The 14,103-nt window shown below is 39.4% G+C and overlaps 1 protein-coding gene across 1 annotated transcript in view; it reads left to right on the top strand.

The window, feature by feature from the left end:
- Positions 1-14,103, top strand: part of ush2a (Usher syndrome 2A (autosomal recessive, mild)) — a 256,938-nt gene that overhangs the window by 72,633 nt on the left and 170,202 nt on the right. The window contains exons 24-27 of the mRNA XM_078160648.1: positions 1,533-1,814; positions 6,569-6,744; positions 7,243-7,390; positions 12,816-12,922. Coding sequence (XP_078016774.1) covers positions 1,533-1,814; positions 6,569-6,744; positions 7,243-7,390; positions 12,816-12,922 — 713 coding nt within the window. The remainder of the gene's footprint in view (positions 1-1,532; positions 1,815-6,568; positions 6,745-7,242; positions 7,391-12,815; positions 12,923-14,103) is intronic.

Here is a 14,103-nt window from a genome sequence, read left to right as displayed (position 1 = left end):
CCCACACACACACACGCACACGCAGAAATGCGCACTGAACTGGAACTGCCTTTGCTAAATCCAGAGAGCTTTGTAATGGCTCTAAGGCTCAGTGTCATACAAAGCCCTGTAACCTGGGTTTCTCTCTCTGTTTGTGTCTCTCGTTTTTTTTCTCTCTGTTAATCTTTACCCCTCCCAGTGTCACACTCAGCCTTGTTACATGGGTTTCTCCATGTTTCCTTCTTTCAGTTTCACTGTCATCAGTTCATTAGTTAAAGAATGGTTGATATGGCTCTCAACTGAATTCAACTTCAGTGTCAGTCCTCACCTCCACCCTATTTGATCTGGGTAGGCTCTTTGACTCAGCCCGCCCTGTCATCTTACTTGAACTGATGTAGTTTCAACTAGAAACAATGTTCATTCTAGTGATTTAGAAAACTTAGGGTTGAAAACTTAGGGTCAAATAAGTGTGTTCTTTAAATTACATAGCCTACTCTTTCCACATATTTGTCAGTTGTGCCTAAACAGAGCGAGGGAGACGAGCAGACATACACACACACACACACACACACACACACACACACACTGATTAGAGAATAGCATTGTGACAAAATGTACATGAAATTAATAGAAATATTGAATAAATCAAAATGTTGTGTTGTGGGAATGTCAGTTTTTGAACATCTGATAAATTAAGTAGTGAGGTATGGATTTTTGTTGTTGTTTTCGATAGTTCTGTTAAATTACAAAAAATGTTAACCGAGTAAATTGGAGTCCTAAAGCAGGTTTGCAGCCATACACATTCAAATGAACTAATGTTGCAGTTGTATAAACTGCTCTAAATGCACTATATTGATAGAGGAAGGGTGAGAAAGGGAGAACACAACCTTTAGAAAAAAAGGGTAAGGTAGACTGTAATGTATCATGACTGACATTGGTGAAAAGAAAAGAAAAAGACTGGGTAACGTCAGATTAGGCCTCTCTTTTTTATTTTATTTGGTCTGTATTTAAACTTGTAACAACATTTAGGCACTCATCTATTCCATAGTGGGTCTGTAAGTCCCTTTTTGTATTGTGGTGTTGCCTGATCTGTCCTCATCCTAAACCAGCTCTGTCATTTTCCTATTAACAAGTGGAATAGAGCATGAGAGATTAGGACAATAGCCTGGTTTCCACTAGAGAGCCAAACAGGACTAGCCAGGACTTAGTCATTATCAGCCTGTTTTCCACTTCAAGACCAAACACAGGCAAAGGCTTGTGTCTCATCTGTTGGCATCAGGGATGAGTCTTAAGCAGGGCTGCAGTTTCTAATACACACTCAATATTTTGACTCTTTTATCATAGACATGCTGAATTGGCACTTTTAATTCACTAAAAGAGTTGATCTGGAATATAAAAAGAAAACTGGTAGTGTTTCCCTGACAAATCCTGTAGCTGCAATTGTTGCTTCCCTTATTTAATTTTGCAAATAACGATGTAATGCTTCTTGTAGTTCTAATTGCAAATCTGTTGCAAACTCACTCTTTTTTCTTACTATTTTTCTTTCTGCACAGGCGTTATCACAAGGTATGAGGTCTTTCTACGTGGACCAGTGGAGTCACAGAACCTTTCAAGCCCTGCTGTTGAAAAGAGAGTCTTCTTCAGTGCTGGTTGGCTCGATCCAAGTGCTTCCCCAGAAGCACAGCTAACCAACAGGAGTGCAGTCTCACCCCCAGAGAGCAGTACCATTGTAAGAGATCTGCAGGCATTTTCCATCTACCAGATGAGAGTTGTGAGCATTAATTTGGCAGGAAGTGTCACATCAGACTGGACAGCAGCACGTACCATGGAGGGAGGTGTGTATAGATCATTATCATAGTTAAACTAAGGTCACATGGATTTTTTTGTTTTTCAGCAATGCTGTGTATCTCAGTTCAATCAAAAGGCAAAGGTAAATCAATTAACCTTGCAATTTTACAATTTACTATTTACTGTTTGATTACACATTCAACGAAGTCTGATGACTTTATGACTTTTGTCGTCAATAAGGTTTTTTTTTTTTTGAGTGCGTTACAGGAGTGTTTAAAGCAGGAGTTTCTCCCAGGACCATGACATGGCTGGCTCCATAAAAATCTTGTACTTCATCCACCTTTCCTTTCAAACACTCACAACCCATGGTCCAAGCAGCAGTCCTGGGTTCCTTGCCATTCTAGGCCAAAAGACAGAAGCAGCTCAATTGCCAAAATCAAAATTACAAGTGGTAGCAAGTGAGTTCCGGCTCATTAAAGCTGAGCAAAGTAATTTCGGCTGGTTAAATTTTGTCTAAAGAAAAAGCGAGACCAATCACACACTTATTCCATTATTACAATGTAATGCGTTGCATTAACTGCACACTTAAAATCCAGCCACTTCGCCCCCCTTTTAACAGATGTGAATGGAACATGGTGGTCACGTTCAGTGCAGGATGCCTCAGCTGAGTTTAATCAGGATTGTTTTAAGACACCTTGAGTTAAGGCCTATTTCCTTTCTGGTCTCGCCCTTTGCTAAGACTTTTAAATTGACTGTTGCCATGTTTTTGACCAGTCATGCTTATTCATGTTAAAATTCTGTAGCTCCATCTCCCAATGCTGGATAACAAATTTGATATTGAGACAGTAAAAATAAAAAAAAGGAGAAATCAACAGTTTTTCACATTTGGCAAAGAAACCTATGATGATGGCCTTCATTGGCTTGTGAATGCTTTGTTGTTGGCTTTTCCTCAAGTGGATGAATGCAGCATAAAATACTAAAATGTTATAATGATAGACGGAAATCTGAGTAATGTGATCAAGGGATGTTTTGGTCTAAATCTGTCCACCAGAAAAATTTGCTAATGGATAAAATTACAAAAGAATAAATTGCATTAAATGATAATAATAATAAAACAGGCATTTGTCAAAAGGAATACAGGGAAAAGAAGGAGGGAGGAAATAAAAACTGTGTGGGGGAGGGGAAACTCATTAAGGTATTTGAATTTCAAATAGATGATATGGCTCATTAGGACTAAACGATTGCCTCCAACATCACTCTAAGCAATGTGTCTGGATAACAAGCATATGATAACACCATTTTAAATGTGAAGCGTGTGTCTGTGTGTTTGTGCACGTACATGCACTGTGTTAGAAAGAAAGAATATGACTATGGTTATGTCTACCATGAATCACATTTCACAGCATATTTCACAGCTAGATGCCATCAACAGTAGAATAAAAGAGTCCCTCTCTCTAATCTGTCGTGTAATAGTGGCTATCACAACCGTAGAATTATGAAATACTTAAATCCATTAAGGCCACATAATATCCACTAAGTCTTGGTTTTGAAGGTGTGTTTTCATGTCTAAATTAGTATTTTATTTTTAATTTTCTCACTGTGAAAGGATCATTTTTGATGTTTTAAGTGTCAGTCACAGGAAAGCTTCAGAAACAAAGAAAAACAATAGAGTTTAGTAGTCTAAACGTTTACATCTCAGAGATTACAAATGTGTCAGGTTTTGGTGTCAGGCACTCATAATCTAAGAGAAAATGCATCTTTGTAGAGTCCTTTTCACTGGTTTTCAACAATCAGAAAAGTAAAATTCTTATTTTCTCAGTTCTTTACACTATTGCTATTTTGGCTGTGTTGTTTATGTCTACTAATTTAGGTGAATTCACCCAAACCTTTATGAGCGTTTTTACTGGGGGAATGCCATATCATCTCATTCACGATAATGCCAGTGTAATTTCTAAAATGGTATGAAAAATTCATATGGCTCAAAGCAAAGGCATTTCCGACTCCGCAGTGGTTCCAAAAAGACAAGCTGCTTCAGTAGTGCGGATTAAACTGTGGCATCAACGGTCCTGGACTTCTCAGACTCTTTTAGCAAGTTACTGCGCAGAGGGAACTCACTCAGTGGCTCCTCTGGCAGCAGCACAGTATCTCCCTCTCTCCTCTCTCTTACCAGACTCAGTGTCATCAAGTGATCTTGTCATACACCTCTGGTAATGTAAATTTACGTGATGCTTGTGGCGTGACAAAAACTACATATAAGTGAATGTGCAACAGTTCTGGTGTCATAACAGCCTGTCACAGGTTACAGCATGATGATTAGAGGAGAAATGGCAGAGCATAAAGGTCCAGGTGGAAAAAAAACAACTCAAGAGGGGGAAATTGTCTGTTGATTTATATATATGTATATATATAAATATAAATATATATATATACAGTACAGGCCAAAAGTTTGGACACACCTTCTCATTCAATGCGTTTTCTTTATTTTTATGACTATTTACATTGTAGATTCTCACTGAAGGCATCAAAACTATGAATGAACACATGTGGAGTTATGTACTTAACAAAAAAAGGTGAAATAACTGAAAACATGTTTTATATTCTAGTTTCTTCAAAATAGCCACCCTTTGCTCTGATTACTGCTTTGCACACTCTTGGCATTCTCTCCATGAGCTTCAAGAGGTAGTCACCTGAAATGGTTTTCCAACAGTCTTGAAGGAGTTCCCAGAGGTGGTTAGCACTTGTTGGCCCCTTTGCCTTCACTCTGCGGTCCAGCTCACCCCAAACCATCTCGATTGGGTTCAGGTCCGGTGACTGTGGAGGCCAGGTCATCTGCCGCAGCACTCCATCACTCTCCTTCTTGGTCAAATAGCCCTTACACAGCCTGGAGGTGTGTTTGGGGTCATTGTCCTGTTGAAAAATAAATGATCGTCCAACTAAACGCAAACCGGATGGGATGGCATGTCGCTGCAGGATGCTGTGGTAGCCATGCTGGTTCAGTGTGCCTTCAATTTTGAATAAATCCCCAACAGTGTCACCAGCAAAACACCCCCACACCATCACACCTCCTCCTCCATGCTTGACAGTGGGAACCAGGCATGTGGAATCCATCCGTTCACCTTTTCTGCGTCTCACAAAGACACGGCGGTTGGAACCAAAGATCTCAAATTTGGACTCATCAGACCAAAGCACAGATTTCCACTGGTCTAATGTCCATTCCTTGTGTTTCTTGGCCCAAACAAATCTCTTCTGCAGTGGTTTCCTAGCAGCTATTTGACCATGAAGGCCTGATTGGCGCAGTCTCCTCTTAACAGTTGTTCTAGAGATGGGTCTGCTGCTAGAACTCTGTGTGGCATTCATCTGGTCTCTGATCTGAGCTGCTGTTAACTTGTGATTTCTGAGGCTGGTGACTCGGATGAACTTATCCTCAGAAGCAGAGGTGACTCTTGGTCTTCCTTTCCTGGGTCGGTCCTCATGTGTGCCAGTTTCGTTGTAGCGCTTGATGGTTTTTGCGACTCCACTTGGGGACACATTTAAAGTTTTTGCAATTTTCCGGACTGACTGACCTTCATTTCTTAAAGTAATGATGGCCACTCGTTTTTCTTTAGTTAGCTGATTGGTTCTTGCCATAATATGAATTTTAACAGTTGTCCAATAGGGCTGTCGGCTGTGTATTAACCTGACTTCTGCACAACACAACTGATGGTCCCAACCCCATTGATAAAGCAAGAAATTCCACTAATTAACCCTGATAAGGCACACCTGTGAAGTGGAAACCATTTCAGGTGACTACCTCTTGAAGCTCATGGAGAGAATGCCAAGAGTGTGCAAAGCAGTAATCAGAGCAAAGGGTGGCTATTTTGAAGAAACTAGAATATAAAACATGTTTTCAGTTATTTCACCTTTTTTTGTTAAGTACATAACTCCACATGTGTTCATTCATAGTTTTGATGCCTTCAGTGAGAATCTACAATGTAAATAGTCATGAAAATAAAGAAAACGCATTGAATGAGAAGGTGTGTCCAAACATTTTTGCCTTTATAGATAGGACAGTCAAGCGCGAAGGGGGGAGAGAGAGGGGTAATGACATGCAGCAAAGGGCCACAGGCTGGAGTCGAACCCGGGCCACTGCGGCAACATCCTTGTACATGGGGCGCCTGCTCTATCCACTAAGCCACCGATGCCCCAGGGAGTTGTTTAAATGTGTAATTTGTGGTAGATTTCATTTTGATGAACTATTAATATTGCACACACAATCTGAATCTCCCTCTGAGTTACTGTTGTTGTTTACAAACTAAAGAAATGAGAGAAAATTTTTGTTTAGTTTTTTCTGAATATTTGAAGGCAAACTGTAGGTTGACATGTTGAATGTCAAATTGATTACAATATTTATTGATTTATTATCTTTATTTTAATTGGTGTTTTCAAGTTGTAGGGAAGAGAACAAGAAGAAAAAAAGAAAACAAAAAAAACAGGGTGGGGAAAAGAGGTTGGTAGGAGCCACACAATGGTACTGAACAGGGTTTTTCAACTTAACAGTCAATAGGTTACATCCCTTTGTGTATATGGTCCATTTTTTCCCAATATTTTATATATTGGTCAAATCGCAGTCTTAAAGAAAAGGTATGTTTCTCCATCCAGTGAATTTCTTTAATAGTTATTGGTTTCTTTAACAGACGTGTGATATCTCATCAAGTGATTTATTTCTCATTTACAAATATGCATTAATAATGTGTAAGTGATTTAGCTAATGATTACATAAACCAATGGCTGAATATGGCGTGTGATGTGTGTTTGCTTCCAGTCCCAGAGTGGATAGCTCCTCCAGAAGTGTCTGCACTGTCATCCACCAGTCTCAAAGTTTTGTGGAGCACTGCTGAGGGTCAAGGGATCATCGCCAGAGGGCAGATCACAGAATATCGGGTCAACTTGCTCACTGAACAGACCAACAATCCCTATGCTCCTCCCATTATTAGTCAGGTAAGACGCACACACACACATGCTGGTATGCTCTTGCACATACTGCAATGAGCGGCCAACAACACAACTTTACAGCTGTCAGTTGAGTCAAAAGTTGCACCAATTGCAAGAAGTCAAGGTATAAAGGCTCTATTTTTTTTATTGTAAATGCTGTGGACTAGCTCATTCTCAGTACAGCTTAGGTTTCACCATGCTTATGTATAAAATATTCTCACCTGCAGCAGCAGCAAAGTTCTGGAGGTGGAGATTAAACAAATATGCAATGCCCCAAACACTTTTAACTGACCAGACGATTTAATGAATTGTGATTTGATTTCATGTGTCAGGAACTCTGAAATTTAAATCACTGATATCAGAGTGTGTGTATGAAGTTAAGGACGGAGGTGAATATGTATAAGTTCTGTTTCTTGCTTCTGTTTCTCTCCTCCTTTCTTCTCAATTAGATAAAACATTTGCCACAACAAGTTTTAATTCCCTCTGTGTCTGCCTTTTTTTTAGGTCTTACATAGGGTGGGACCAACGTCACAGCCTGTTTATGTGGTGAAAGGACTGAAGCCTTACCATGTGTACAACTTCACTGTAACACTCTGCACAAAGACAGGTTGTGTTTCCAGTCTGCCAAGCACAGGACGGACCCTACCAGCAGGTAAAACAAAAAGATGTGTACACAAACACACATGGATGCAGTCAAACAGAAACAAACATACATTTGGTATCACAACAGTAATCAGCTTGTGAACATAGGAGAAAGCTGATAGTCCCAATATATTATCCACACAATATATAGATAGATAATAGCAGTTTAATTTTATATAATATCTGCAGTTTTTAATCTTTTAACTGTGTGGTATTCCCCTTCATAACAACAGCGACACGAGCCTCTGACATATGCCCACACGCATCCAAAAGCACACAGTCAGTCATTGGGTACTTGAGTGGCGACAGCATTGGTCGTGTTAACCAGAGGGGATATTCATGGCGCGCGGCAGTAAAAACAATTTACTGTTAATTACAAGGAGAAAAATGTGGCGTAGCACACACTTCCTGCTGGCCATGAATCAAACACACACAGTAACAGAAACACACATACAGTGTGTCTCTCTCTTTTGGATTTATAACCATTATGGAAGTAGAATGAATTAGCTGTGTTTAATAACTCAGGCACAAATCTAGGGGACCAAGATGAGCACTAATTGATCAGTGCAGGATGACACACACACACACACACACACACACACACACACACACACACACACTTAGAGAATTTTTATTCACTGCCTCTATGTCAGTTTCTGACAGTCTGTTGCTTTCTCACTTTTTTACTCAATCCATCCTTCACTTCTATCTCTACCTGCTGCTTTCACTTAAACAGAAGAATAGCACATGGCAGCTGAGGAACATGAATCACTCTGTAATATACATATTGCTCACACGCACACACACACACACACACACACACACACACACACACATGACCCTCCAACACACTTTTCCATCTGTTCACTTATGGTCTCTACTCCTCCGGCTCATTTTATGTCTTTTTCTGTTTTGTTTTTGTTTTGTTTATCCTTTTAGGTGAATAGACAATGGGTGCGCTGAGTGGTTGTGGGGGAAAAAAAAAGACCCTTTCATCTATAAATACTTGCTCAGGGATTTGAGCTTTTGAACATTCTCTAAACAGCTACATCTGTTGACATAGCGAATATTTTCATTTCATACAATTCTCAAAAAGTCCTTCCTTGTGTTTATTGTGATGAATGATACTTCATATTGTAATCGGTGGACTTTTTAAATGTACTTTTAATGGCTACATCTGTTGACACAGCGGCAATGTTTATTTCAAGTGATTCCAAAGACTTCTCTTGACTGTAATACAGTACAATACAATATGGCTTATTGTACCCAGTTGACTTTTTGAATGTATTTTTAACAGCCACATCTGTTGTCACCATTTTGTTTCATTCAACGCCAAAGATGTCCCTTGTTTCAACTATAAGAAATGATAATGGCATATGCCGTTTGGCAGATTTCTTTTTTAATCTCAACACTATTTGCATAGCATGTGCTGCTCCACTGGGTGTTGAGCTTCTGTTGTAGCTCCACACCTCCTATCACTTTTCCTCATTCAGTTTAAAATCATCTCGAGAGTTCACAGAAAATATTAGATAGTAATTTTTAGAGCATAATCGAAGCTATCGGGATGTGCGGCAACCCTGTTACTGTTAGTGTATTTAAACAGTTTTCCTCTGTAACCTATCAACAGTAGGGAACAGATGAGCTGTAATCAGGAGATAAAAGAAAGTTCTGAAAAGCTGTTGCCGTCCTTTTTTTAGTTTGTTTTTTGGGACCATTTATATGTGCTGTACTGGGATATTTGTAGATTTTTATTCAATTTATGTACATTTTAATACCATACAAGATTTTGCTTGCTCTTGCCCATTTTCTACAGTGATATGAGTTTTAGAAATAACATATTAAAACATCATACCACAGGTGTTTAAGTCTAAATATTTTCAACTGACTTTGTCTGGTCATAATTGCGATATACATCTATTTTAGTTCAGTTTTATTTGACAATTTCTACGGCATCAGAATCACAAGTTTTACCCCACAGAGAGAAATCCAAACAGTCCCGGTACAAAAAATAGAAAGTTAAGATTTATTTTATCATTTCTTTTAAAGGAATCTACATATATTATTGATGTAAAATTCATAGAGCTAAATGTATTTAATCAGTATGTTCATATTGAAGCTTTTCTCCTCACAAGAAGTTGTAGCCTTATTCGCCCCCTGTTTTCAGTGAAAAGCTGAAGACAAGCTAAAAGCATATGTATGATTTGTCTGAAAGGTTATTAAACTTGATCTTAGAATGTATTTTACAGAAATGAAATAAATATTGTGATATCTCCTGAATGAAACTGTCTGTGGAGGAAACGATCCTCACATCAAGTGGCACTCCTGGTAGGGTGTACTTGAGCGTGGTCCTGATGCACTGATAAATCTACCACACATAAGGCTGGGCCATTAGAGCCAGCTACCATCTGCTGTAAGTGAGCAGAGAGCATCTGCGAAACCACTGGAGTTACACCAAAGCACATGACTGAACATTAGCGTGCACATTGAGGCAGACGTAACGACACAAGGAAAGAGCTCTCCGTCCATGTGTGCGGATGCATTCGCAATTGTTTCAATGTGTGTGTCTTTCCACAAAGTTATCGATCAAGACGTAAAGTGAGTGGCTAATCAGGGGCTGATGGTGATGTTTTATGTATCCTACATCCATAAAGGCTTGTTCTACAAGACGTACACACAGAGAGACATACACACATACACACTCACACTGTAACACCACTCAACAGAACAGGAACTTTATTGATTTACGCATAATTGGCCTGAGGCCCTTCTTGAGGAGAGAAATATGCATGGCAAGGGATCGTGATGTCAATAAGTGGTGTGCTTGTGTGTGTGGTGTAACTGTACGCTAAGAGCCTGTTAAGACATGTCAGTCGCTGTAAAAACAGAAAACACACACACATGCACAATTGCTCCTGGGAGCTGGCCCATGATTTAGCTGCTTCATTACCATGTCGGCAGCTAAAATTAACCTTTCTGTTGGACTGTTAACCTTGTGTGTGGGTGTACATGTGTGCGTTTGAACACACGCATGATGTGGCAAGTGGCTTTCGTCAAACTGAATGTGTCATGGTGTCAAGTGCATTTCAGCGAATTAACAAGCTAATACAATAAATTGATATGTGATACACAAAGACTACAGCGCATTAGAAACCCATCGATCAAATACGCACCCATAAACACACACACGCACATTCTTTTGTCCATCTGTCTGTCAAAGTTTGTAGTGTTTTTCTCTGACATGCAAGTTTGGTGGATAGAGGACTATTTAATGCTGGGCATTATATTATTGAGCAAAGAAAATACGTTACAACATCTGTGAGGCAGCTGTTGGAGAGTAATGATAATAGATAATAAGTAGTATAGTAATAAGAATTTCACTCTATAATGTCGGGTTGTACCTAAGAGACAAGTTAAGATGCAAGAAAATGGATGAATATTCATACTTGCCACTGAAGGATAAATCTGTAGAAGGCTTCTTGCACAAGGCCTATTCAGTGTCACTTTCACTTTTAACTTTTCACTGATAGCATACAGACACAAAAGTCCAGTAGGAAGAACATGTACTTTGATTTTTACTGTTAAATTGAAAGTATCCTCATTAACAATAACAACATTGTCAAATGAGAATTGGAGTAATCTGGAAAGAAACAAACTCCTCTTTTCTGTAGTGAAATACACACACTCCCTGTTAACTGATGTCCAGCCCTCACTGGTGACAATAGCTCTACTAGGGTGAATGAATCAGGTATAATACCATCAGTAACGCTGAAGTCTCACAGTCAGATGTCACCCAGGGACATTTAAGTTCACTGAGGTCAGTCCAGTCTGATCAAACCTCAAAACCAGCAGAGCGTGGTCCATTTTGCCTGGAAACCTTGCTTGCCCCCGATGCAGTGGGAAGCTTACGTTGCCTTTTGTACAGAAACTACAAGGCTTAGTTTTTCACAAGATAAAGGTCTGCCACAGGTAGAGATTCAACGTTATATCAGCTTCTCTACTTTAAAAGTTCTATATACAACATTAACAAGATTAATTTAGCAGCAAATAACTATTTGTTGTGTAAATATGTAATGGAGTAATGACATCCTGATCAGAGAATTAAGTTATGCGTGTGTTATAATCGTAGCTTCTCTGTTTGCTGATATGTTTGACAGTCTGACTACCCGTACATTTTAGTACATGTGAGTCCCTGTGTGTTTGTCCCACTGGCTAGTGAATTGCTGCCACTCTGCACTGTGCTCATATGGTGCATACAGGCAGTTATTGCTGAAAATGGCGTCGTCATGAAAGCGTAATGCCCACCCTTCAGTTTTCCCCCTGGCTAGCTCTGACAGCACTGTTGCAGTTGTCAGCACCGTAGGCTAAGCCACCTCCATGATGAGAGCCATATGCAGACAATCCCAGCTCAGACTCTGGATTATAGATATGCTCTAAATGTCGCAGACAGCTCCTTTAATCTTGAAGCAGCCACATTTTTGCATTTTCATCTCTAAGCATCTGCCTCTAGCACACAAACACACAAATATAAACACTTTCATTCAGGCTTTGGCTTAACCAAAAAAAATAACCCTTAATACCTCAAAGATGTACACTACTGTTTAAAACAAGGTGCATGTGCATGTGTGTGTGGCACAGTCAGTGTTCTAAATGTCACCATAGCTCAATTTCAATAGACTGGTAAGCTATCGATTGGCAGTAATTTATGGTTTGATGTGCCAAGATGAGCCGCCTTAGACAAGCTGTCCACTTCCCTTTTAAGAGCTCTATTAGAACTCACACTAGAAGATGGTCCGCATGCATGTCACTGAGAGCTAATTTACTCCTACCACAGACCATTTAGACCATTACTGAAACACACATACACACACACACACAGAAGCACAACGATGGAATGACACTTAATGCACACACATCTTTCCCATCTCTGCACCACTCCATCACTTGCTATGTTTCTCTCTCCATTCCTGTATATCTCCTCTCACCATATCAGCCAGTCTCCGGTTGATTTATTTATGATGCATGTTGAAGCTACGGCTCAAGTAGGGCTCAGTATGTTTCAAAGGGACATTTAATTTAACATCTAAAGTGAAAGAAGGAAATTAAATTGACCCTCTGTTAAATGAAAATGGGACATTTGTGCACTCTAGATATATTGTACAGTAGGTATGAGAGAAATGAGCAGAAGACATGTTTTGACAAAAGCATTTTTTGACAGTCACAACATGAGAATGTTTCTAGGTATGTTCGGTGGCACATTGTTCAAATTTTTCAATGTGCTTGCAATATAGATACATTTAACAAACAAAGCACTGTTGTAAAGTATGGAGGCAGCTCACAGATCCACGTATAATGACAATAGAATTAAAATAATGGAAATGTTTTTATATGCATTGAGTTGGCATTCAGTCTCTCAGTTCCTACCATTCTCTCCGTAGCTCCAACAGGACTGTCCCCACCTCAGTTATATCCAGTGAATGAAACCACCATGGAGATTACCTGGGAGCCCCCAGCCCAACTTAATGGACCACACCCACTATATCAGGTTGGCAAGAATATTTAACTACAGTCAGTGCCAGTTGGCATTGGTTTTTTTTGTTGTTGTTTTTTGCCCTGTTTGTTTGTGTGTGTGTGTGTGTGTGTGTGTGTGTGTGTGTGTGTGTGTGTTGACAAGAAAATACTCATAACCATACATGGCCTATATATGTGTGCTAGACAGGTCAATAGAAATTAAATGCAGCACTGTTTTCACCATGCTCATGTGTCTAATTTATGGTATGGACAGTGGAGATATGTCCCTACCACCTTTTTGATTACCTAAAATTTTCCCTACCACTAATTTGATATTAATTGCATTTAAATTAACTAGCCTATAATTTCTTTTGGCTCTACAAAGGGTAAAGTCCCTCATGTTTCCACTGGATGAGAAATTGTTTCTATCGATGTTTGTTCACTTTGTTCTTGCCTCATTTACATACAGTGATGGACGTGAGGATAGAGCTCGAAGCGGATAAGACAGTTCAGGCTGTCGTGTCACAGGTGCTTTGTCCTCTGTGATCTTAACGTTATGGTGCCAGTATCAAACACATTGATTGTTCAGTGATACGAAAGACACAGGTGTCTAACTCACTATAGACAATGGACTGAAACAGTCTTCACCTCAGACAAAGAGCTGCACATGCTTCCTCTCTAAACTTTGTCTCCTCCAGAGAGAGTCCCAAACTAGTTTACGTGTCTGTCAGACAGTCTGCAGTGGATACTGGGCTATGATATCAGCAGAGAAACAGAGCTATGTTAACCACAGACGGTATTTCAGGCATCTAGCCAAAAACTCAATCAGAAAAACCATTGACTTCAGGATGAAGGGATCTAGCAGTGCCAGAATACTTACTCATTTCTGTGTTTTAGGACTCAGCCCTGCACCTCTATACTCTTGTAAAATTAGGACATTTTTTTTTCATAATATTACGACTTTTCCCTCAAAATGTCACATTTTTCTCAAAATTGCAGAGAACCCAGATATGTGGGATCTGTTTTCATTGTGCAGAACGTTTTACACATGAACAGAAATCTTGCTGAAACACACATAAGCTATCGAAGTTCAGGGCTTACCTAAATTGAGAGCCTTACTGCATTAAATTATTTTATATATGTATTTTTTAATTGTCACCTGGCTCTTGAATTTTGTTTTACATCACATAAATACTGAAATCTCAAACGTAAATT

The sequence above is a fragment of the Epinephelus lanceolatus genome, chromosome 2 (genome assembly GCF_041903045.1).
Source record: "Epinephelus lanceolatus isolate andai-2023 chromosome 2, ASM4190304v1, whole genome shotgun sequence".
Classification (NCBI taxonomy): Eukaryota; Metazoa; Chordata; class Actinopteri; order Perciformes; family Serranidae; genus Epinephelus; species Epinephelus lanceolatus.
This window is presented reverse-complemented; position numbering and strand designations above follow the sequence as displayed.